We start from the raw sequence: 26,533 nt of genomic DNA, 5'->3' as shown, positions 1-26,533 counted from the left end.
CATAAATAAAATCTTTTAAAAAAACCTGGTAATATAAAAAAATTGTTGGAATAAGGCTTGAGGTTTAGGCTTTTTCTTTTTTCTTTGCCTACAGATACCAAGTTGTTACAGCACCCTTATTGAAAAGATCTCCATTTACTTGCTTGGACACATTCGTCAAACACCAGTTGGCTGCTTGGCAGACAACTTTGGGTCTGTTTCTGGGGTCTCTCCTGTGTCATCTCCTTGCCTATCCCAGGCACTTTGCAAAAAGCTGTACTATCCGGCAGAGAATTCCTTCCACTTCATCTTTCCTCATTGTTATTCTGGGGTCCATGCCAGTCCATATACATTTTACAACAAACTTGTCTGTAAAAATCCTTCCTGGGCCCTGACTGGTATGGCTCAGTTGGTTGGGTGTTGTCCCACAAAGGAAAGGTTGCGGTTTGATTCCCAGTCAGGGCACATGCCTGGCTTGTGGTTTTGGTCCCAGTCAGGGCACATAAGAGAGGCAACCTCACATTGATGTCTCTTTCCCTCCCTTCCTTCTCTCTAAAAATTAAATCTTTTCTGAAAAAAAAATCCTTCCTGGGATTTTGATGGGAATTAGAACAGCACTATTGATAGATTGGGGAGAATTGACGTCATTACTAAGTTGAGCCTTTCAAGTCATGAACATGATATGCCTCTCTCTGTTAGGTCTTCTTTGGTTTCTTAGACATGCTACCAAAAGCCACTTATTTCTGCTGCACCCAGTTTTGCTCACTTCCCAAGGGATAGGAAAGAAAGGCAAGTAACAGAAGCAAAGGGCACACACTTGTTACAGAGACATAACACTCTCTGTGGCATGCCCAAGGAGGGCTGGAAAGTTTTTTCCAGGAGATAGAACTTCCTATGGAGCAAGTCTATTGTGAGCCTTTAAGCACTCTACTGTTTCCATCTCACAGAAGAAACAGGTTCGTTGAGGCTGAAGCAATCCAAGTGAGACAGGAAAGAGCCAGATTTGGCTGCACTCCACCTGCGCCAAGGATGGTGGGCCTAATTCTGCAGGGAGCTACGAATCCCACCAGGGAGAACCACCAGCCGCCCTGGTCCCAGGGTTCAACCCTGGACTTATAGCCGACAGCTGCTCTTAGCCTGTACACTCATTAGAAATGGGGAACCCAAGTTCCACTGGGGTCAGCCCACACCATGGGCCCCTCAGTCTGATGCGGCACACACCTTCCCCTTCATGGAGAGATGCAGCACAGTGTGAGGAGCTTCATGTTATTTAAATGTAGGGAAAAAAAAAAAAAAGCTGGTACATCCTCCAAGGGACTGCACCTTTGTTCCCACTTTTGGGGAGAGGCGGGGTGGGCCGAAAGGCTGATGAGCCAACATCTTAAGGTGTGGAGGGCAGGCCTTCACTACTGCACAAGCAGAGCCTGGGGCTTGGACACAAAGCTGTGGTGTCAAAGTGGACCAACAGGCTGTGGCTCCCTCAGGTTGGTGGATCCAAGAGACCTTGTGCCTTTTTGTGGGTGCTCAGACCTGGGGCCCAGGCCAGGGTCACTTGTGCCTGAGAGCTAACTCAGCAGAATCTCCTTAGTAGTCACTAGAGATGTCTGCAGTCGTCTGTCCCTGTGATGGGAAGGGTCACATCGTAACCAACACATGAACAAACATGCAGGAGAGAGAAACAGACACGGCTTGTTTATTAGAATTCAGGAAGGAGGCCTTCTCTCACAAACAGGTGCTGCTTCTCAGTCTGTATCAAGAGCAAGACAACAGTTTAAAATCGTATTCCTGAGAAGAAGCAAAAAAGTTACAATTTTGCAAACAAAATTAACAGGTGATTTTAATAAAAGATAAAAAATATTTTTTCTTTTACAAAGAACAAAATTTCAAGTATTATTCCAGATGACAGCAAACCCAATGCAGGATGAAAGGGCAAGGACTAGCGGAAGCCCTTGGAAGGCCCCTGGAGCTCTTGGCAGGAAGGGGCTGCTCTAGGGGGTCGGGGTGCCAGCAGGGTGACCTGCACCTGCACCTTGGCCGCCCATGGCCAGGGCCCCACAGGAGGGAATAAAGAACTTGGGGACAGTGGGTGGGGCCTGTGGCTACGCAGACAGAGGAGCAGCAGGGCCAGCTCTTTGCTTGCAGCTGCGGGGTGGCAGTGCCCCAACTTCCCCAGGCCTGGGAGGGGCCACACACTCAGTGTCGGTGTCCAGGGTTAGCAGTTCTGGACACCTGATGATGTTTTTATTAATAAACGGAAACATATGTTTGTTTTTTCAAATACTGTACTATCCCTAATATTAGTCAATTTGTAAATTATAAATTATATTATTTGTGCTACAATTTGTGGTATTTAAATCTTATTAAAAGATAAGCACCAACCCTATTAAAATAAAAGCTCGTAAGAGCTGTGGCTTTCCCTGTGGGGCACTGCAAAGCCTGTGGGCTGTAAACGTTTTCCTTAAAGAACAGAATGTTTCTGACAAACTTTCCTTTTTCTCCCACGAAACTTTTCTTGGAAAGAGATGTGCGTTTTAACCACAGCTGTGGGAAAGGTAGGGCGAGCAAACCTGCACGCCACCATCTCAGGAGGAGGGGAGATGATGGCTGTTCTGGGTGAAGCGTTTCAGGTGGCCCCAAGCTCAGAGGATGGATGTGCACACCCTGGGCCCCCCAGGTTGTTGCTGGGGCCTCACTGAGAGGGTTTCCTCCACAGAGCAAAAAGTCACACCAGAGTGCTGGATGCAGAGACACCCAGCGTGCCCTGAGGGGGTGTAAAATGCCCTACAATGTTCATATTTAGTTCTTCCTGAAACACACTGTCACTGACCCCTGTGCTCCCAAGCCACCTTGGTGCCTCCTCAGATGATTAGTTCTTGAACCTCGTCTGTTCACAGATATGATTGAATTTCCTGCAGGGAAAAAGCAGTCAAATTACACATGAGAGCATACATTTAACACCATCAGAGAAACTCATGGAGGTGGGAGGTGGAGGTGAACATTTCCACACAAGTGTTCCACGAAATGAGGTGACAGGAGAGTAGAGTCCCTAAATGGCGACACTACTTTGTAGACTACACGTCTAGAGTAGTATATTTACAAGCAGTTATTTGGCTAGTCCACAAATGTCCCTAAAAGCTGAGATGTCAACTGGGATGCAACACTTGAAAAATCCCATTAGAAGAATGAGGGTCAACCCTTCTCCCAGCCTCGAGGACCTGAGCGGACACGCCCCGCCCAGCAGAGCGGCGTCACTCACATTGCGTGGTGGGCCTTCACCTGAGTGCGGCAGTTGCGACCCCAATAGCAGTCAGGACGGGAAGTTACAGCCACTAGAAAGAGAAGAACATCACAATGTCTAATGTATACACCACACTCACATACTCGGCTCAGGGAGTTTACCCGAGATCCAGAGACACTGCAGCTGAAACGCACTATACTTTGTCCCACTTTACAACGATTTTCCTTCCACTGTTCCAGGAAAGATAAAAATGTTTAATTGAAAACCCCATTCAGGAAGTGACATTATTCCAGCTGGGATGTTTTGTGCACCTGGGGCCTGACACAGCATGGCACTTGGGCAGCCCTCTGCTGAGAACACGAAACAAAGGCCCAGACGGAAAGCTGACTTATCGTGCAGGAGCATAGAAGCCACAGCAAACAGACGTGAGATGGGGGTGGTGAGTCACTTACCTGGCAACTCGGAGGCAGGAATGTTCTGCCGATACTGGTAGGTCAGCTCTCGGAAGCTCCGCAGACCACAGCAGTAGCACAGCACGGTGCTCCCTGTGACCCTGTAGTCTGGAAGACACAGGTCATGCAGCACTACCAGACATCAGGAACACCAGTGTCCGAAATAGCAGGACAGACGTGGCTGTGTAAACTAGCGGGGAACTAACACGCTGATCCATAAATGAAGGAGAGAGTGGGCCAGACATTTGGGAAACAAGAGCAAAACAATCCAGGTGCCAACTTGTTTCTTTACTGTAAAACAAGTCCACTTGGATTAAAATTTTCAATATTTTTAAAAATCCAAAAAAGTGCTGAAAGGAATATGATTTTTCTCGAGTTATTTCCAAGTATGCCATGAAAACTAAATGGTACATAAGGGTCAATAACTCTTGAGTACCCACAGTACACATCACAACGGAGACACGCACAAGGAAGGTGAGGGCTAAGGAAACAGTGGGAACCCTGCAACACCAAGGACATGTGCTAACCTCACACAACAAAGCCGTCACACACACCCACACCTGAAGTGCAAATAGCCTGACACAAATAAGGGCTGATGTCACAGACAGCAAATGACCCATAGAACAAAATGATCCTCAATTCTGTGAATGATCAAACATGGGCCGATAAAATGACAATGAACCACTGTTCACCTCCTTATTTACAAGACCTGAAAGAAAAGTGTGGCTGCCAGTCCCCACTCCAGAGGCACAGCCGTGGGAGGAGTTAGTTACCATGACAAAGTCTCAGCTGTGTGCACCACTTTTTCCGTAAAGTAAAAGAAACATTTTTCAGTTTTACTAATTATTGATTTGGATATTTTGGTATGTCAGCTATCTCTCGCATGGTGTAATGTTGATTATTCCCAATTAATGTCTCAATTTGATCGCTATCAACTTCAAAAGGTCTACCCAACTGTGGAGCATCGTCCAGTGAGAAATCTCCAGCACAAAACTTGGCAAACCACTTTTGATATGATCAGTCAGAGCACCTTCTCCACACACTGCACAAATCTTTTTTGTGTGTTTCAGTTGCAGTTTTACCTTTCTTAGAATAATAAAACATGATATGCCAAAAATATCGCATATTTTCTTTCGTTTTCAATATTAAAATGGTTATACAAAAATTCACCCATTTTGACATTTTTTAAAGTACACGCTGATACGACAGCTGTCACAATACAATCTAACAAAATTGTTTCAAATGGAGTTAAAGACAATTAAGTGCTACTAGAGCCATCTTATCTAAAAAACCAAATGAAGTTTTGGGCCAACCCACTAGGTTAGAATACTATAATAATTAAAAATAAAGGTATATAGATCTTTACTGATGTATAGAAGGTCCAATATGTATTGCTGAGTGGATAGGTTATAAAATGGCATACATGGCAGGATTTTATTTCTGCAAGTTATGTGCACACGGGTGTATGTGGTCATGAGAACATTATCACTGGGTATATGATTTTAGGTGGTAGGATTTCCAATGGCTTTTACTTTATCCTTCATACTTCCCCACACACTCCCAATTTTTCGTGAGCCATGTCATTCTTACTAAGAAATGAAAGGAGTTAAGGCCCAGTGGACAGATTTGGGCAACTACACAGGAGTTCCCAGCAGAAAACACCTGAGACACTCCCTGGAGTGTGTCCACAACACAGAAACAGCTTGGAAGGATTCCCAGGAAACCTCTCAAGTCTTTCATAAAAGAATCATTTGAGCCCTGACCAGTGTAGCTGTTTGTTAGGTGCCATCCCGCAAAGTCAATGGTGGCTGGTTCAATTCCCAGTCAGGACAAGGCCCGTATAAAAGGCAAATGATTGATGTTTCTCTCTCACATTGATGTTTCTCTCCCTCTCTTTCTCCATCCCTTCCCTTCTCTCTACAAATTAAATAAAATCTTAGCCCTGGCCAGTATGACTCAGTGGACTGAGTGCCAGCCTGTGGACCAAAAGGTTGCTGGTTTGGTTTTCGGTCAGGGCACATGTCTGGACTGTGGGCCAGGTCCCCAGTTGGGGGGCGTGTGAGAGGCAACCAATAGACGTATCTCTTGCACATCAATGTTTCTTTCCTTTTCTTTCTCCCTCCTTTCCCCTCTCTATAAAAACAAATAAAATCTTAAAAAAATAAAAGCCCTTGATTTTTCTGCAGCCTCCCTCAGTGACAAAAATTATATCTGACAAGGCACCAGGTGTCTCTGGGAGAGGAGCCAAACCTTCAGTCACCAACACACTCAATGACAGGCCAATGAGGGCCCGATGGTTTGGGAACACCTCCAGTGCTGGGCCCCTCCCTCCTGTCTGGGAGAAAAGATCCTGGAACGGGTCATGTGGACTCAAACCCCACTTTGAAAAAATTCTGAAGTTTTAGGCTTTTCTTTCCATCTCTGCCAGGGTGGGCAGAGGTTGAAGCTGTGGATGTGGGAGAACACACGGGTAGCACTGCCCAGGGGCCTGACAGGTATGACTGCTTCACAGGAGGCCCAGGGGCAAGGACACACCAGCGTTCTTGAGGGGATGGCAAGCACTGTGAGCTTACCAGACAGCAGGAACACTCCCCTCTGCAGCGCTGCCAGGCTTTCAGCTAACACATTCTTCCATGTCAAACCCCTGGCCACCAGGTAATTCTATGGTGGGGAAACAAGGGCAACAAGAGAAATACAAGCTTGGACAAGAGGGTAAACGGTTCGTGAAAGTCCCTCGAAGGTGGGTAAAAGCCAAAGCCCAATAACCTAAATATATCAGGTCTTTGTAGAGGGCAGCCATGCACTTCTAATGTGGGCCCGCGTCCATGCCCATGGCCGGCTTAGGATGGCCAGGAGGGCCTGTGCACCAGGGCCCCCAGACCAATGTGGTAACACACCCACAACCAGTGCACAGGGATTCTTGTGCAGATGCTTCAAAGCCTCACCAGGCAGGCCAGCTTCTGACTCTCTAGTGCAGAGTGACACATACTCTCTGAATCTATGCCAGGATCTCTGCCAGGACGTCCCAGCACAGGAGCGTGAGACGTTGACTTCAGTCGGAGCAGCTGCACCATAGTGACTGGCCCGTGACCATGTGGCCAGGAAGCTGATGTCTGGACCTGCGCTCTGCCCTTCACTCACACAGAGCTGCCCAGCTTTCTGGACAGACCTACAGGAAAGTTCCACGCGCACACCTAACCAGGGGCAGTCGCACTCAGGAATGTGCCATGCAGCTGAGAGGCCCTCAGTGCTGTCTGTGATGCTGCATGTAAATGGGGTGAGAGGAACTGATGTGCACGTTAAACATATTGAAATCTTAAGAGCTGTGCTTGCTTCTTGACATGGGGAAGGAAACTATCAGACGAGAGCCAGAGAGAAGGCCCCAGCTCCACCCAGGCCCAGGGGTGCCTTGGCCCAGCCCAAAGACCCTCTGCGTGGGGCAAGCAGGAGTCGAGCCGTAGAAGCACTTCCTATGGATTCACAGCATGATGGGCATAAAGGAAGCACCTAGTTCTTGGAACATGGGGAAAGACAGCCATGTATAAACACGATGCTGACCATCAGTGGTGGCATGAGTCAGAAAATGCAAAGTAATTAAAGTAACTGAAGAAGTGCCGGGGAGGCCTCCACTTGGCCCTGGCCTAACCCAGGTACCTTCAGGATGTCAGACTCGTAGTTGTTGTTGTTCAGCACCCCGTCCAGACACCTGTCGCCCAGGTTGAGCTCTGTCAGGTAAAGGGAAGCAACGTTATCTGTTTTACAGACATTTCGTGAAAGCACTGTTCCCCCAACAGCTAAGAAAACCACCTTCCCTTCATCATGGAGCCTACAAATAAACGTTCCATGACAAACCACAACTTTACAGTGAGAATGAATAAAATGACTTCTGTTCCCTCTTCCTGAAAAGGCCTGCTCTCCAGTCTCCTCAGCTCCTGGTCTGCTATCACAGATCTAAAGGCTGTAGCCAGGCTGTGCCCTTTTAGGGGTGGTGATCCGTGTGCATAAATAAACCCTCCTGACTTTGAACTCAGGATCCCCTGAATTCCCCTCTTATTGCTTGGTGCTGAGCCAACACTTTAAATGGCCAACCATGCTGTATGTCAGGAAAAGGCAGTTAATTTGTGTGGACCTACAGTGGCCTTCCCATCCTTGGGCACACAACAGGCCACACCACCCCGTCCCACCCTCAAATGCACCAATACACAGAGGCAGAAGTGACTGGCTGAAGAGCAGCATTACCACAGAAGGGGGCCAGGCAGCCGAGGCAACCAGTCCGGGCGCAGCCCCAGTACAGGTGGCAGAAAGGCTGCAGGCAGACGGTACCTGTGGACACAGCACAATTGCCAGTCAGGATACTTCCGTGAAAAATCAGGCCAAAGGGCCATCAAATAAACAACAAGCTTAATTTTAACAGCAATCCAATCCACAAACTCTAAAGCACCATATTTATCTACCAGACTTAAAAGTGACACATGAAAGAATGACTGTGGCCCCAATGAGGGGACAGGCATGGGACGCAGATTTTAGAAAGAGACCACCAAATACAGACACTCGGTATACAGTGGGGAAAGCCTCACCAATTGGTGGGAAAAGCTGGTGACTCATGTGTCCACTCAGGGACTACAAACTGCACGATGGAAAAACAGAACTGCATCCTTACTTCCCATCACACACAAGCGTCAACCACATGTTGAAACCCAAGCCTGAAGGACACACAGGCGGGGCTTCGTGGTGGGAGGCTCTTCAGGCAGACAGCATGCACGCCCTTACTCACACTGCTGGGGTGCGATGTGGGGGTTCTGCTCACGCTCCGCCCTCCGGTCAGGCATGGGCTGGAAGCAGCAGGTGCATATGGCATGGCTTCCTTGCAGGGTGCACACATAGTCCTGGGCTGCCAACGGACAGGACAAAAGGCCATTGTGTGTTGGGACACAGGCAGAAGGAGCAGATGAAAACAAATCTAGGGGGTGGCTACAAACTACACACAAAGACACACAGACAGACCTCCATGAACACCCAGGAGAATTCGGGCCCCTTCCCCTCAACAGACAATTAACAGCATACCACTGAAATGAAGGAGTTTATATAAATTGAAAACCACCAAAGTTATCCTTTGGTTCAGTGGTTGTATCAGGATGTCAAAAATCACAAAGGTTTCCTGCCATTTCCTATAAAGGAAGGACAGGCCACAGAGCACACACCCTAAAACAATAGAGCAACAGGCCTGGCAGGCAACACCGGCTGACCCGCACCATGCACCGGTGCATGTGGCCCAGCTAGCCATTCTCCACCCACTTGAGGCTCTGAGCACGCACACTAGCTCTGGGCCCCATCCCAATGGGGATTTGCATCTGCACTCTGCAAAGGACAGAGACCACCTGGTGAGTGGCAGGGTCAGCAGGATACCAAGCACTGCACTGCCCGTCCCTGTCCATGTGGCCTACAGAAAGTAACCGAGAGCCACGCCATAGCGCTGTGACAGATGGTTAAGAATGTGGCTCTAGGTGACATCCTGGGTCAGTGACCTCATCCTGGGTCATGATGGGTTTAGGCCGACAGTGGCTAAGAGGCCAGGCCCTTGTGGGGCCACAAACCACAGATTCCATGTGTCCACTCTCCCTTTCCTGATGGCACCTTGGGACTTGGCCAGTGGAAACAGGCAGACAGAGCTCAGGGTGGCTCCGGGAACAGCATAGGTCGTTGCCAGAAAGAGGCGAGTCTCTCACTGGAGGGGCCCATGTGTGGTTGTTTGGCTTTGACAGGTACCACCGGGAACACCAGCTGCCCCAAAGTCGGTGGCTGCAGGGGCTGAAGGTGAGAATCAGGACTCATTTCCCAGGAGTGTCCAGGAGCAGTGAATATGATAATTACCTAGTTTCTTAGCCCAAAATAGATACACAAAGCAATAAGCTACGAGGCAGTGGGACCACTAGAGGCAAGGGATGGGAGAGCAGAGAGGAGCCACATCCCGAGTGGTCACAGTAGGACCACAGCCCAGAAGGCACAGCCATCTCACCTGGTGTGACACTGGCAGACGTTGATAGTGTGTCCCCGGATGCCTGCAGTGCCCGCAGCTCGCTGCCAGGTCCCGAGTAGTGAAAGAGCTGCCCCACCTGCCTCCGGTACTCAGGGCACTGTCTGCACACGATGTACGGCTGGCTGCAAGGACAAGCACACAGACCTGAGCTCAGAGGGGCAGCTGCTCTCATAGATGGGGGTGGTGGTGATGACACAAGGGCCAGATCCCTCATCCCGGCAGTGTCTTCTCCACCCATGGACCTTGTCTCCACTTCACAGCTCATCCCTGTAGTGCCTGCTGTTACCCGGTGAGTGTTCTGGGCTCTGCTCTCCGTCACCTCTCAGCTCCCTTTACTGCACAGTTTCCACAGCTCTCGCCCCTCAGCTGCTCCTGGGGTGCTGGGGTGCTGAGGTGTCCTCGCTTTGCAGGACACCCTCAGGGGCACGGCATCTCAGTCTCCACAAGGAGCAGGATGTGCTCTCAAAGGCTCGATGCTGGGTGAGCTGCGGCTGCATCCAGAGGTGCCCTCAGACCCCCCCCAGGGTACCCGGGACTATCACCCTGGCCACCCAGGGAATGTCTGCACACATTAAAATCAGAACAAAATGCATCGTGGTTAAACACTGCTGCCCTCAGGGAGCTTCCTAAGTGGACAGCAGGAGCCCAGCCCCACCCAGCCTCATGCAGGTCAGCTGAACTCTCTGGCTGCAGATGGTACCAACAACCCACAGAAAGACGGACAGGGACTTCCTTCTGTTCAGTCAGAAAACGCCTTCCAGAGCCTGCACCAATGGCGGGAACCAGCGAGGGAAGAATAGGTGAGACCCAATGGGAAAAAACAAAAACCATCCACAGGTAGTGCCATTGCCAGGACCTTGCCAGCAGACGTCTGAGGACACCTCGAGGGTTCCTCCCCTCGGCTCTGACCTGGCTCGTCCCCTCCCACCCGCTCCTCACAGGGAAATGACTGGGCACTGCAAGAAACTACAAACGTAGGAACCCACTGCAGCAGTTTCTGAGTTCAAAACGTTGGGAAACTACAAAATCTCACACACAGTGTAATCCCACCTTCATAAAATTATTTACTTCTAGGTACAGTACATCCTACTTTGTTAGAAAAGAAGTGTGCATGACACACGTCTGAATGGCCAGATGGATAAACAAGATGTTCACACTGAGGTGATTTTTAGTTTTCTTTTTGAAAACTAAAAGTTTTCAGTGAGCTTGACAGTTATTTGGGAAGTTTTGTGAAAAGAAATAAAGATAAATTTGGGGGTTTTGTTGTCTTTTTAAATATCATGGCCTTGAGTCAAAATTCAGACCCTGGACTTGTGTGTCAGGAGCCTCGGCATTCTGCAGCAGATACAGTGTGGTCTCCCCAGACTGCATACCCTCAGTCAGGGCATCCTGGCCTCTCTGCATCAACATCCGGACAAATGACAGACACTGGCACTTACGCTGTAGGACTTTATGGTCACTAGATAAGCTACAGAGTACATGTGCTTATGCGGGACAAGGAACATGTTGTATCTTGCCTATCTCAGCCAGGGTCAAGGGGTGTGATGAGAGGTCAGCACGTGAAAGGGTATCAGTTACTGTGGTGATCATCTCACCTGTCCAATCACGCTGGACACCTGAAACTCACATAGTGCTGCACATCAGTTACATCTGAATAAACGGGACCCAAATACAGACAAGCAACAAAAGACCAGAATGCTCCATGTATACTTGAAAAACAAAAACCAAGGTACTGGAGGAGGCAGGGTAGCTGATACTGCTCCGAGTCTGGGAGCCGGGGTCTATTCTCAGTGCCCACTCCTCCTTGCCACACTCGAGATAGGGGACATCGCTACCTGAAGTCATATGTCAGAAGTGAGCCCAGAACACCACAGAGCTGACTGCTCGGTGCAGAGCCTGCCCCACTCCTTGCCAGGTACAGGCTCACCTAACATCTGAGGATTCACTGTCCTCATCTGACAGGTCCAGCAGGTCCTCCAAACTGTCCTCCTCATCTGAGAAAGACCTCCTGACTTTGGGCTGCAACATGTCCTGAGTGATCTTGTTCCTGGCGGCCATGCTCTGCACATCTTCCTCGCTCCGCCTCTTGTCTGCAATTCAAAGGACACATCTCTGCTGGCAGGTGGGACCCTGGGGACATGCCCTTGGCTGCGGGAGCTGGGCAAGGGCTCCACTTGCCTGGGTGCTGGAGAAGGTACGCCTCCACCAGGTTGTTGAGAATGTGGTTTTTACAAATCCGCTCGACCAGACAGCGGCACGTGGGGCACAGTGAGGAGCGCTCCATCCAACCCGAGTAGCAGGCCGCGCAGAAGGTGTGCATGCAGGGCTGCAGGCTGTGGTGCGAGGATGGGCCTTCAGGTGACCCCGCAGAGCACTTGCAGGGGGGAACTTCTGCCCACCAAGCCACAGCAGCCCCAGTCCCCAGGGCATGGCCTGCCTGGAGCGTTAGAAGCTGGGATTCCGGGTCACACTGCCTCTTTCCCCAGAGGAGGGCATGGCCTTGCCCCAGCTGAGGGTTGGCAACAAAACAAAATCGAGCAAACTATCACCTCAGCAGGGCCTGGAGCCTACACTTCTGTGTGGTGCCCACAGCTGGAAGCATCTGCATCCTGAGCAAATGACCGGGAATGCTGCCTGACTCCCACTTCCCACCTGAGAACAGTCCCCACGTGAAAACACAGCATTCAACCTAAGCTATGTTCACTCAGTCCTTGTCAAGTAAAAGAAACTACAGGCCATGTGGTGATTCTGTGTCCCAGAAGGTTCAGAGAACATACTATACTTCAGGAATACAAGGAACACAGATGCCAAGCACAAGAGGCCTGCCTTTAAGCTGAGACACGGACAGGCTCTAACTCTCCCCACAGAAAAGCAAGGTGTGAGTGTTCTCCCACAGCCACTCCTGGGACCTTTCTTCTATGTTATCTATTGTGTTTCCTTAACTAGGTGCAGTTCACCTGGTCTGCATCTTAGGTGGACTAGCACTTCGGTTCGACATGACCATGTCAACCAAGGCCACCACCACACAAGTCTTGTGGCTTCTTTTGCAGCCTCGGTCATGGGGGCCAGGTTTTTGGCTTATTGGCCATTTAAGAAAAATGGTTAACATCAGTGGACTCGACTCCAAATGTGACCCAGAGGCTGACTGCACCTGTGGTCCCCAGCCACCCACCCAGGCGCACCTCACACAGTCGTGCAGTAGGTCCTGGCAGATGCAGCATGTGAGCTGCTCCTCCATCCTGTCAGGCTTCCCGGCCACAGCCCTGACCCCCTCGGGGGCGCTGTGGGTATTCCTACCCTGGTCTGTGACCAACAAATGCAGGTTCCGGTCGGGCTCCCCATCTGCAAAAGAAAGGGACAGGTTGTGGCAATCATGTCCAAGGAGGAAACAAGACGCTTGCTCTTTTCATTTTATGAAAGTTTTAACCTGCGGACAGAACACAGTCCTCGCCAGTGTTTTAAGGGCATTTTTAACAAGGTCCCTAACAAGTCTCATCTTCCAGTCCACTGAAGTCTTGCTTTAGAAAAATAGCTAATGATATAAAAGACATTCAGGAGACAGAGATAAGGTCCAGCCGTCAAACAGTAGTTGTGTCTAACTTTTGCTTAAACAACCAAAAACATGACTCATATACACAGGGAACTGGTTGCTGGAAACTTAAGACCTGCAGACATTACCAGAGGAAGCAAGGGAGAGAGAGAGAAACATTGATCTGTTGTTCCACTTATTGATGCATTCATTGGTTGATTCTTGTATGTGTCCTGAGCAGGGATTGAACCCACAAACTTGGTGTATCAGGCTGATGCTCAAACCAGTTGAGCCACCTGGCCAGGGTTGTCACAAGGAGCTTTAAAACTTTTTTCTTTTCTTCTGCTGGTGGGATTTTTTTTTTTTCTGTAATTCTCAGGTGTTGCTAATCGTAGAGTTTTATTTTTAATTAAAGAAACACTTGTACACGGTTAAAAAGTCTAAAAGTTTTTAAAAGAAAGCAGAAGCTGCACCCTCTGCCTGGCCTCTCCTCACCTTCAGTCTCTCTCCTCCGAGGACACTGCTTTCATGCGTTTTAGCTGCTTCTCCTCTTGGGGACTCAGTGAGTCTGAACTGTGATGCTCCGTTTAGGTCAATTTCAGAAGCCATCTCCTGACATCTGCTACGGTACAGGAGGGTTCTGTCCCTGGGCCCTCCTTCCCAATTTACTGTAACACAACTGTTGGCTCAGTACATTATATGTAGGTTATTTGCTTAAGTATTTACTACTGAGATAAACAGTAAACTATCAGTAAGTTTTCCTCCTTCTAACAACTTTTCATCTTTACTGAGACTAATAATGGCTTCATTTTTACACTTGCTTATTTTTATATACCTATTGCTGATTCCTTCCCAAGCTGGTTAATTATATAAGCAATTAGCTCTTCCTTCCATCTGAATCCCCCTGCCCTGGAGCTTTCCTGACCTGTTCTCAGGCCTGACGCACAACTATTGTCCTACTGCACATGCCCAGAAATATTTTACAGGCTTCTTAACTTTTATCTTTTAAAGTACACATTTTTCCCTAAATCACCTTTGATGTGAGGGGTCAGACTAGCTTAGAGATAACATATTCCTAAGAATTAGTTGTATCAGGAGGGAAATACAACTCTAAATGCACTATTTCCAGATCAAGACCATCCATCTCCTCATAGTAAACAGGAAAGAAGACCCCCGAATTCCATTCAGAAAATGCTGAGGTACGACAGGGCTCAGCCTGAGATGCATCCTCGCGCTTCTGTGGAAGATGAGGCCCTGTGGGGGCAGGTCGAAGCCCTGCCAGAAGGTCAAGGGCACAGAGAACTACGAGACTGACCTCCTCTCATTCTCTTCTTAACGGGCTCCAGACCCTCTGGATTCTGTGCTTCTGATGGAGGAAAGGACGCTCTCTCTCTGTTGGGGACAGCTGAGGGGAGGCTGGAGGTGTCTTCACTTGTCACAGGTGGACCATACCCTTTCGGGGAGATGCCGGCACCTCCGGTGGCTGTGAGACAAACAAGAGAGGTTCTGATCCACCTGCCTGGAAGGAGACAGCATGGGGGTGAAGCGCCAGCCATCCAAACCAGATGCAGGTAGTCTAAGATGCCATGTTTAAGAATGACGTGTGCAGCCCTGGCTGGTGTGGCTCAGTGGACTGAACGTCAGGCTGCAAACTGAAAGAATGACATGTGCTTCCAGGAAACACCCAACCACTCAAGTCACTTCTGAAATGCGCTGTGCCCATCGCTGTGCTCAGTGGTGCTGGGGGCACGTAGCACATTCACAGGGAGAGATGCACACGTCTGCAATGGGGATGGGCCTTGAACATTTAGTCTAACTGTGGCCAATCCACAGGCTAGTAGTCACCACGTAAAACACACTGCTGACACCCAAGTTCACGTACAGCCCTTTGGAAGAGGGTACAGAGGACCTCACTGCAAGAGGAAGACCATACAGGTGGGGATGGAGAGTGTGAACATTTTTCCAAGAGGGACAAAGGGAAACAGGGAGAAATAACTCCTGGCAAACGTTCTGGTATTTTTCAAAATTAATTAATTTGTCTATTTTAGAGCAAAAGGAAGAGGGAGAGAGAGAGAAAGAGGGAGAGAGGGAGAGAGGGGGAGAGGGGGAGAGAGAGAGAGAGAGAGAAACATTGACTTATTGGTCCACTTATTGATGCACTCTTTGGTTGCTTCTTGTATGTGCCCTGACCAGGGACTGAACCCACAGTCTTGGCCGACTGCACGATACCCTAACCAACTGCACAGTCCAGCCAGGGCGGAAGGGCTGGTATCCATGAGCAAGAAGCACAGTTGTCAATCAAAATGAATTTGACAGAAAGGTAAAAAAGCTTTCCAATAACCTTTATCTTAATAAAGACCTCAATCATGTTATTGTATAATGTATATCTAGTCTGTAATGTTCAAATGGTAAGTGTTTCTATTTGTTTCTTAAAAAACTGGTCTGCTGCAGCCGAAAGAAAAAAGTTGTAAGTGTTTTGTGAACAAACTGTCTTGCATCCTCAGGGAAGAAAAGCAGCAGCTTCCTGGGCAGGGTCCTGAGGGCATCCTACTTGCAGTCGGGCTCCTCGCTCTAGCGTGAAGGTTGTATCGATGCCCATGGTGAGGATTAACTAACACTAACTGTGAAGATTAATCAGGGGGGTCAAACTCATTTTCACCAGGGGCCACATCAGCCTCACGGTTGTCTTCAAAGGGCCAAAATTATTTTAGAACTGTATAAATGTAACTACTCCTTAACTGTTAAGGAGCTGAAATTATATTCGGCCCTTTGCAGACAACCGTGAGGCTGATGTGGCCCCTGGTGAAAATGAGTTTGACCCCCCTGATTTAGGCTGTTTCTATACCTCAGCTGTCGTCACTAATGCTGCAATGAACAGCACCATGAGTGCAGAGGTATCTTTGAGATACTTCACTTCCTTCCGGTATGTACTCAGAAATGGGATTGCTGGGTCCTATGGCACATCTATTCCTGGTGTCCTGGGGAGCCTACACACTGTCCCCACAGTGCCTGCAGCAGTGTACAGCCCCACTGGCAGGGCGCCAGGGCTCCCTTTTCCCATATCCACACCAGTACTTGTGATCTCTTGACTTTTTGATGATGGCCATCCTACCAAGTGCGAGGTGATATCTCACTGTGGTTTTGCTTTGCATTTCTCTGATTATTAGTGATGTGGAGGCCCTGCTGGTTCCTGCCTTTGAATGTGGCTGTGATGGCTAGAGCTGTGGCAGTCATCTTGCAATCAGAAGATAAAAAGCAAGAGGACAAAGAAGAAAAATGTGGCAGACAGATAGGGTGTGGTGAGGTCTTGAGCTGACGAGCCTGTGGTTGGCTGTGTGTCTCTGGACTTTGTTCCAGAAGCCAGGTTTTCTGTTTCTCACATCCAAACACCCTCACTGAGATTTAAGAGGGTCTCTGGCCATAAAAAATCTGCAGGCTGACCTATAATTTAAGAATAAGAGAACAAGCATTCGAGAGACAAACAATTATCCCAAAACTAGGTGGAGAAGGATGTAAAAGTTTACTAATGAATATCAGAGACCTCAATAAACAAGGGGAAATAGCATTTTTCTGAATATAGTAAAAATGTAAATTCTCCTCAAAACAAAATCTCAAAAAGACTCTTTTTTTAAACTTGAAAAGGTAATTCTAAAGATAATCTGGAAGAAAATTATAGAACAGTTAAGAAAGTAAGATAAAAATATTAACATGTATAGTATGATCCAATTTAGAAAATGTGTATGTATTTCAACATTGTAACAATACTTCATCTAGAGAGCATCAATTTTTTTCTAGTAACAACAAAGGAAGGCAAAGAATTCATGCTGTAAGGACCAAAATACATAAAATTGGTTTCAAAAAAATATGCTACTCTAGATGAGTCTTAAAAATGTGATGTTCAGTAAAAGAGGCCAGACACAAAGGCCACGTAATGTAAGACTCCATTTGTATGAAATGTCCAAAGAGGCAAATTCAGAGACAGAAAGCAGATTAGTTGCCAGGTGATTTTATGGTATGTGAATTATATCCCAGTAAAACTGTAAAAAGTACCACAGCACCATAGTCTCTGACCTTCAGCACTTCTCCTGGGTCTGAAACAAGAGTATTTACTGCACAGAAATCTTACTGAGAGCCTGATGCCACCTCTGAACTCCTTAGACGCTGATCTGTCTCATGACAACATAGGTCAAGATAGTGAACAGAAGGCAATGCAGCTCCAACTCACCGGAGCTAGAGGGTGGTGCTTGCCCTGCAGGAGGCTCCATGGAAGAGGTAGCGACCCAGGGGAAGAGGTCCGATGTTGACGTTGATGGCTGTGGTTCCTCAAAGCACACCTGAGTGGTGGGCGATGGCAGCAGGACCTGGGGCTCATCCCCTTGCCCTGCACCTGAGGTATCTTTGGTCACGTGGAACATGTTTTCTTTATTGGCCTCTATAAGCACAAAAGCAGCAGAAGGAGCAGTCAGCGCTCAGAGTGCAGCTGCTTTCCGTGCCAGCTGATGGACAGGCTTCCTTGTCACCGCTGACAGCCCTCCACTGAGATCTCACTTACCGAAGGAGTCCCGTGCCACGCGGTGCTTCTCACTTAAAGACTCGTAGAGGTACGCCACGTCTAAAAGGAGTGAGCCCAGTCAGAGAGGTGTCGGCCTACACACCAAGCCAGAGCCCATTTTCCTCTTCTCTTCCCTCCAGTCCCTGTGTCCTTGTTGACTATTTTGACCTGTCAGCCACTAACAATATTCACCAGTTTCAGGGACTTTAAAACAAATGATTCAAAACATGTTAACCAACTGTAACATAAGCCTCAGGAAAACATGTCTGGAGTCAGGAAGTTTTGTGTGTCAGGAGGCAGAGGAAAGGGAGGCAAGGCACCAACCAGGCGAAGAGCCTGCGCCTTCCTGTCCTTCCACAGAAGGTGCAGACACGAGACTCTCTGTGGCCCAGGCTGGCTGTGGTTATGCTGCAGACAACCCAGGGCATGTCTGCCCCTTCTCCCTGTTTCAGGGGTAACCCTTCAAAGCTTCCTGACTCTCCTCATCCAATATCCTTCTTCTTCCACAGACACAGAAACTCAGAGCTGGAAAAGCCCTAATGGAACCCAGTCTAAGCTGCTGTCTCCTGTCAAGTCTCCACAGCAGGACCAGCCGTGGCCTCTAGTCCCCATTCCAGGTCTTACTACCCACAATGCAGATTTATCCTACTATGTGCCCAATCCATCCCCCTTCACTTCCCCACGGTTGCCGTCAGGAGATTCAGGGCTCACATCCATGGGGGTATTTTTGAAGGGCTGGCCCCATTCTTGAACAGACACAACTCACACCAAGAATCTGTATAAATAATAGAGAGATTCTTTCCAGGAAACGTCCCAACTGCAGCAGGACTTCCCCACTGCACAGCATGTGTGTGTGCATCCTGGTGAGCCTCCTCTTACTGTGTTCTGGCTCGTTCTTCCTGTATACAAAGTAGATGACATCCCCCGTCTGTAAAGGACAAGTCTGCTTCTTAACAACCTTCAGCTTGTTAATTACTGTTCCATTGGTGCTGCAGAGAAAATAAAAATGCAATTTTAAAATCACTTGGCATTAAAAATTTGTTTCTGCAACTACCAGAAAAGCAGTTCAATATTACCACTTTGATACATGCACCCCTATGGTGATTGCAGCAAAAGCCAAGATGTGGAAGCAACCTAAGTGCCCACTGCTGGATGGCTGGATAAAGAAACAGTGGTGCATCTATACAGGGAGTATGACTCAGCTGTAAAAAAGAACAAAATATTGTCATTTGTGACAACACGGATAGACCTACATGGTATTGTGCTTAGTGAAGTAAATCAGAGAAAGACAAATACCATATGATTTCACTTATATGTAGAATCTAAAAAACATTACTAGAGTGAGTAGAGGCTGAGGGACAGGTTGAAATAGGGGACGGGGATTAGGAGGTACGCACCTTCCATTACAAAATGAATGAGTCAAGGGATGTCATATACAGCGTAGAGAATACAGCCAGTCATACTGTGACAGCTTTGTATGGTGACAGATGGTAACTGGACTTATTGTGGGGATTTCATAACACACAGAAATAATGAAATCCCTATGATGTACACCTGAAACTAATAAACTACTGTATGTTAATTATGTCAATAAAAAATTAGCACCTTGAAAATGATAAAATACTAAGAGGAATGACGTAAACATTTAATGAGGCAGAGACACAAGCGCCCCCTTACCAGCAACCAGCCAGTCTAGTCAAGTGTTCCAACGTCTCTGCTCTCCCAGCACCACATTCTGTGGGTGGACCGTTGGACCTGAGCCAGCAGCTCCGGTTCCCAGCTTTTCTCCTGCCTCTGTACTTAGCTCTGTCCACAGGTCTGCCCCTCCCTCCAGGAGCCACGACCTAGACCAATTCATTCGTCAAATGAGACCTGACTCCTCCTGAAAGCAGGAGATCAGCTGGGGACACCCTGGTGGGTGGGAGAAGTACTGGTGGTGAGGACGTACAGGGACCTACGTCAGAAGGGACAGGAAACCCTTCACTGAGGAGGGACTCTCGAGTGCAGCTCTGACGCAAGATCAGGATGCACCACAGGCCCAACAGCTGACAGTGCAGGCTGCATGGTCATGCAGTCCCCAGCCCGACTACTCAGCTCTGCCAGTATGTCACAGCAGAGCTGTGGCCGCATCCCAGGAGAGCCACACTCACAAACGCTAGTGCCATATCCACATACTGCCAGAGCCTGTGCTTGGGCTTCTACTCACGATCCATCCTCACGCTCTTCCCGAGCAGAACATCTGACTTCATGCTACTGCTTCACCCATGACATCCTGCTGCTCTTAAGCTACAGTGAGGCCATTGGGTTTTCCTACTGGTTCCTACTGCCTAGACCTACACCCCTACTCACTCCGACCACGCAGAGCGCCTGTGGTTCCTTCTGCCTGGAACACCCTCTTCCCCTCCAGCATCTCACCAAAGAAGGCAGTGGCCCCTAGGGTCTGGAAAAGGCAGATGGTGATTCTTCTTGAGCCCACACCCTGATTTCAGTCCAATGAGACCTGAGTTGAACTTGGACTTCCAGAACTATAAGATCATGAATTTATGTTGTTCTGAGCCACTAAGTTTGAAGTAATTTGTTACAGCAGCCACAGGAAGCTAATACTGTCACATGGCCCATGTAGGAGAGCCAGGACCAGACGCAGAAGACTGGCTGTGGAAGCAACATGGTTACTGCGATGAGACATAGAACCACACCTGCAGCCTGAGACAAGGGGCACAAGAGTGCCAGTGCTTCTGAATAAAACCCAGTTCCTAGTCTTCTGTTCCCACAGTGCCTGGCCTTGACAAAAATAAAAACCTGCCCTGACTGGTGTGGCTTAGTGGATTGAATGCCGGCCTATGAACTGAAAGCTCACCGGTTCGATTCCCAGTCAGGGCACATGCCTAGGTTGTGGGCCAGGTTCCCCCCCTACCCCCTGGTTGTCGGTGTGCGAGAGACAACTACTTGACATCTCTTGCACCAATGTTTCTCTCCCTCTTTCTCTCTTCCTTCTCCTCTCTCTAAAAATAAATAATAAAATCTTAAAATAAAAATAAATTAAAAAAAATAAAAACCTCATCTGGTGGGAAAGACACTCAGCACACTGCTGAAGGCCATCTGCCACTTGCACCAGTTAAAATAGTCATGTCCTGACCCAGCATTCCATTCTATAAATTTATCCTAAGCAAATAATTGGACAGGAATGCAAAGTTTTGGAAAATCACTAGTGTCACTTACAAGGAAAGTAAAAATAATAAATTCCCATTCGTTATTATATAACAATAATGAAAAAAAAATGAGATGGATTTCAATGTACTAACGTGTCAAGCACTCCAGAGACATTATAAGTGAAAAAAGCAGACATAACTGTAAACATAGTAAAATATCATTAATGTAAAATAAATATATATGTGCTTTTCATGGGTAAGTGGGGTTTTGGCAAGCTTTTCTCTTTAAAAATTTTTTTTAAAATCTGCCCTGGCTGGTGTGGCTCAGTGGAGTGAGTGCTGGCCTGTGCACCAAGTCCCCAGCAGGGGGCATGCAAGAGGCAACTGTACATTGATGTTTCTCTCCCTTTCTCCTTCTCTCCCCTCCTTCCCCTCTCTCTAAAAATAAATAAATATGAATTTTTTAAAAAAAAATTATTGGTTTTAGACAGAAAAACAAAGGGAGAGAAACATTGGTTTGTTTTTCCATTTATTCATGCATTCATTGGCTGCTTCTTGTTTGTGCACTGACGGGTGATCAAACCTGCAACCTTGGTGCATTAGGACAATGCTCTAACCAACTGCGCTACCCTGCCAGGGACAAAGCTCTTCTCTATCACATACACTTACGTTGTAAAAAAATTAATAAAAAATTTAAAAAGGAAAGACTTTTTTTATTTGGGGAAAAAGTAGTCTAAATTAAGTAGGTTTGCAAGAAGCAAAAATTCATCAATTTCTTTTAAGTCTTATTTCTAAGATATTGTTGCTTTAATTTGAATACTTTCAAGAAGGGTCACAGACACCCACGTGTCACTGAGCACCGGTGCTGGGAGTGGGAAGTATACTTCCTGATACCCCGATGGCCTGGACAACTGCGAGGTTACAGAAAACCGACCCTCGTTTCTTCTCCACAGTCACTGGCTTCAAGTCAGGTTCCTGAAGCTACAAAAGGAAACAGGAAAGTTGTTCAGAAAGAGCTTACCTGGTATCTTCTAGTGACACCTCACCAGATTTTTCATCCACGATAATTTTACAGTGATCTCCAGAGATCAGTTTATTGCCAGGAAACGAAAGGTCACAACCTGAAACATAGAGGGGGACACCTGAATGTGACTGTGTTTACCGTACACAAACAGCCATTTGTGTAACCAGAGCATGTTTGCACGTGACTGGAAATCAGGGCCCGCGGTGTACGCACTTGAGGAGGCAACACCTAATCAAGCAAGGTACAAAGAACATTTGTTAAAGGATTTAAGTGTTAATTCAAAGTAAAGGGACAGGGACTGTGTCCTGAGTCCTCCTCATGCTCCATTAAGGGGACAGGATACCCCACCAACATCTCCAAATAAACAGCGGCAGCTTCTGGGTGACAATTATAAAATATGCACATGTATGCAGCTAGTGATAAATGTTATATAACTTAAAATATACTAAGGGGTTTAGTTATGTGACTCTTCAGTATCTCAAAAAAATATTTTTAGAGAGAGAAGGGAGGAAGAGGGAGAAAAACATACTGTGTGGTTTCCTCTTGAGCGCCCTCTACTGGGGACCTGGCCAGCAACCCAGGCATGTGTCTTGACTGGGAATCGAACTGGTGACCCTTTGGTTCACAGGCCGGTGTTCAATCCACTGAGCCACAACACCCAGGGCTTTAGTATCTTATCTTAGTCAATTTCTTTTCTGTGTAACCTAAGGTTCATAAACCATACAAAACTGAAGCAATGACAAAGAGTCACAGAATTTATGGCTGAGGAAATTAGCACAGGCATATGTATATGTTTAAGAAAATTAAAAACAGAAGGGAGATGCAGCTATAGCTAAACACAATCCTTATATCCTCATTAAATGCAAAGAGAAAATCCTCAAATACTTTGTTTTCTCCTTAAACCTAAATAATAAAAGCTTTCAGGTTTTTAATATCTAATCACTAATCTGCTTATAATAGGTGTATATGTTATAGTTATTGTGGTTTATAATAGCTTTATTTTTAATAACATGGGAAACACTACAGTGTCCATCAACTGGCGATGAATTAATAAACAAACCTCGTACATCTAAAAAAAAGGGGACGCTACTCAGTAACAAAAGGGAACAAACGATGGATACACAGGACGGCAAAGGATGGATCTCAAAAACATCATGTAAGATTAAGAAAGCAGGTACAAAAGACTGGTGGAATACTTGTGATTCCAAGTAGCTATTCTAGAAAAGACAGAACCACAGGGACAGAAATTAACTTGGCGGTTGCCAGAAACCGGCCTTGAGGGGAGGGAAAGGACTTCAAAAGGCCACCAGGGAATTCCCTGGGGAACTAGTGGTGTTTCTATTTCTCAAAACTCACGGAACACCAAAAGGGTAGATTTTACCATTTGTGAACCAGACCTCTATAAACCTCAAGTATTAGAAATGTTATTTGCATCGGCCTTTATCCTGCGGTGTGGGAAGTGTTGTTACATGTGTCCAGGTGAATTTCCCCTGTGCTCCAAGTGTCTCCTTTGCACCGAGCACCGCCTCCTGGCCCAGACCCTGCACTAGTCATGCTGTCACCAGCGTGGGTTTTGAACAGGCTCTGCATGCCAGAACATCACCGTTTTAATTTGGAACTGAGGTACTTTGTGCTTAACTCCTGTTCTTGGCTTGGGCTCCACTTGCCATTCAACTGGTTACGCCTTTCATGTGGTTGCTGCACAGTCCTTCCACTCCCTAAGAAAGGGGATGTTTGGGAAGGTGGGTCCTCATCTCCCCTCCCACACATCAACTCGGCTCTCCCTTTCCCCCCAAATAATGCCTTGTACATAGCAGGTGTGTAATCGTCTTAAATTAATCTAATAAAGTCCTACAGCTCTTGGGGTAAGTTTGTGTGCCCCTCAAATGCACGTGTTGAAGCCCTAACCCCAGTGTGACTGTATGTGGAGACAGGCCCGCAGGGAGTGCCGGTGGGCCCTAATCTGAGAGGGCTGGGACCTCACAGAGACAGCAAGAGACGCCACGGCTGTCTGTCCAGCCCTGCGGACAGCGAAAAGGCAGGCGTCCAAGGAGAGGGCTCTCAGCTGGAAACCGACTGGTGCCTTAATCTGGGACTTCGCAGAGTCCAGACTGCGGGAAAGGAGTTTCTGTTTAAGCTTCCCAGTCTGCGGTGCTTTGTCACAGGAGCCTGACAGGAGATACTAATACAGCAACTATAGGTTTTGCTGGAAAGTTTAATACATTCAGTGGAAGGACTTCTATTAAGAAGCAGATTAACTTAACACCTTTTTGTTCCTTGTAGGAACATGTAAAACGCTGTTATTACAATATTGTGTTACAGTAACAATGGCTAACGTTAAGTGCTGAGTGTACGGCCTCGGGCGCGGCTAAGCACTTCACACAGGTGATCTCACCTGACCTTTCTCGAGACTGTGAAGCAGGTACAAAAAGCCACAGAAAGGTAAGATGTCAGCACAAAGCAAATTACGTGATGATGCCAGGTGGAAACCCAGCAGTTCTTCTCCAGGGCTTCCGGTCTTTACCAAACTTCCAACTACCTCCGTTAAAGACAATCACTTGTTTTCCAAAAGTTTCTAATGATATGTAAGCGCTTCCACAGTTGTAAGAAAGTTAACTTGATGTTGGAATTTACAACATCCAAAAAACAAAAAAGCAAAACCAAACAAAACCCCCTGCTAAACAAAAACGGCTGCGGGTCCATCATAAGGGGTAAAATGAAACCCAAAGCCTCGCTTTGAAAGAGAAATCTCTCCCCTCTCTTTTGTAAAGGGCACAGTCACAGTCCACAAGCTGAAGTGTTGGGGGCCTGACCAGCGCACTCTGTCCTTGCAGGGAAGCCGCTCCGGCAGCACAGGGGGGGTGGCAGGACCCCTTCTCTCCGCGGCCCTGGCTCGGCCTCCCCCGTCCACTCGCCCCACACGCACTGCGCTGGCCGAAAAGTCCATATGGCTTTTTCCGTAAAATAAGACACATTTTTCCTTTTCACTAATAACTTCAGATGGGGACATGTTTAGGATGTCGGCGATCTCCCACGTGGGAGAGTGTTGACCGTTCTCAGTTAACGTCTCAGTTTGATCGCTGTCAACTTCAGCTGGTTTACCGACCGCGGAGCATCCTCCAGCGAGAAATCTCCAGCGCGAAACTTCACAAACCACTTTTGACACGTTCAGTCAGTCACCGCACCTTCTCCACCCACGCACACTTTTTTTTTTTTTGCGTTTCGGTTGCATTTTTACCTTTCTTGAAATAATAAAGCATAATATGCCAAAAACATTTCATATTTTCTTCCATCTTTGGTATTAAAATCGCCGCACAAAAATGTACAAATCTTGATTAAATTTTTTAAAACGCATGCTGATGTGACAGCTGTCACAATGCAATCTAACAAAATTGTTCTGAGCGAAGGTAAAGACAAGTAAGTGCCACTAGAGCCATCTTACAGGAAAAAAAACCCAAACGAACGTTTTGGCCGACACAGTATTTCAAAGGTTGCAGCGGCTGGGACTTGAGGTCTTTTCAAACGAAGGGCCGGCAACTACACATTTCGCTGTAAGCACCACTTTAGCTGCATCCCATCCGTTTAGTACATTTTTCACTTTATTCATCTCGGACTATTTTCTTTTTAAAGATGGTATTTATTTCCTTTTAGGAGGGGGAGAGAAACAGCAGCGTGTGGTCGCCTCTCGCGCACCCCCTGCTGGGGACCAGGCCTGAAACACGGGCGTGGGCGCTGACCCGGGAGCGAACCGGCGACCCTCTGCTCGCAGGCCGGCGCCCGTTCCGCGGAGCCGCACCCGCCGGGGCGTCTGGGGCTACTCTCCACTGTCCCCGCGGCGACTTCTTCCACCCGCCCCCCCACCCCCCCCCCCGCACGCTCGGGAGCGCGTCCGCCAAACTCCAGCTTGGCCGCGAGTTTTCCAGCTACCTCCCCCGCCCGACTCGTCTCTGAGCGCGGGTCTGCGGAGGCGCTCGGCGCCGCGCCGACGCTGAGGAAACTGCACTCCGGACCCAAGTCAACGCTCCTCCTGCATCCAGTTCTCCCGAGGGCTGACCGATCTGCGGGAGGCACCCCAGGGAGAAGAAGGCCGCTCTCCCAAGAAAACTGTTCCTCACAACCGGCGGGGTGCGGCTAGCCCGGCTCCCAGTCCACGGCCTCGCCCGCACCCCGGCCCTACCCAGTCCCCGGCTCCAGGTCGGCGACTCCCGTCCCCATCCCGGCCCCACCCCGCTCCCCGGGCCTCCGTCCCCACCCCACCTCCGACCCCCATCTCGTCCCCAGCTCCTGGTCCCCGGACTCCTGTCCCCACACCGGCGAGCACCTCTCCTCCGCCCGATGGTCCACTCGCGTTTCCGCAGGAGAACAGGCGGCTCGCTCTCCTCACCACCTAAGCGGAGGAGCCTCCCCCACGGCTGCTGAGGCGGCTCCTGAGGCGTCTGCTCCATCGGCTTCACATCTGCCGAAACCCGGAAACGTCACAGGATGCGGGCCGGGGCCTCTCGGCCCCGCCGCAGCGCCTCCCGCGTGCCGCCCTGCGCCGAACCCGGAACCGGCCGCGCAGCCACAGCTGCTG

The 26,533-nt window shown here is 48.2% G+C and overlaps 1 protein-coding gene across 4 annotated transcripts; it reads right to left on the bottom strand.

Annotated features, from left to right (window-relative positions):
• Positions 1–1,645: 1,645 nt before the first annotated feature.
• CHFR (checkpoint with forkhead and ring finger domains) lies at positions 1,646–26,533 on the bottom strand. Of its 4 annotated transcripts, none has more exons than XM_053927601.2 (18): positions 26,282–26,533; positions 21,958–22,057; positions 18,667–18,776; positions 17,788–17,847; positions 17,461–17,667; positions 14,551–14,718; positions 12,889–13,048; positions 11,885–12,039; positions 11,634–11,796; positions 9,686–9,828; positions 8,444–8,560; positions 7,909–7,992; positions 7,324–7,394; positions 6,243–6,330; positions 3,670–3,777; positions 3,236–3,308; positions 2,807–2,888; positions 1,646–1,764 (listed from the first exon to the last, which is right to left on the bottom strand). In XM_053927601.2, the coding sequence occupies exons 1-17, from the start codon at positions 26,403–26,405 to the stop codon at positions 2,846–2,848; spliced, it is 1,974 nt and encodes a 657-aa protein (XP_053783576.1). In that variant the 5' UTR covers positions 26,406–26,533; the 3' UTR covers positions 1,646–1,764; positions 2,807–2,845. The 4 variants fall into 4 exon arrangements, with proteins under 4 accessions (XP_053783576.1, XP_053783575.1, XP_071077956.1 ...); XM_053927600.2 differs by having other exon boundaries at positions 1,646–1,726; XM_071221855.1 differs by having other exon boundaries at positions 1,646–2,888.

Source organism: Desmodus rotundus, chromosome 7, assembly GCF_022682495.2.
Source record: "Desmodus rotundus isolate HL8 chromosome 7, HLdesRot8A.1, whole genome shotgun sequence".
NCBI lineage: Eukaryota > Metazoa > Chordata > Mammalia > Chiroptera > Phyllostomidae > Desmodus > Desmodus rotundus.
Note: the sequence above shows the minus strand (reverse complement) of the source record. Positions and strands in the feature narration are given on the sequence as shown.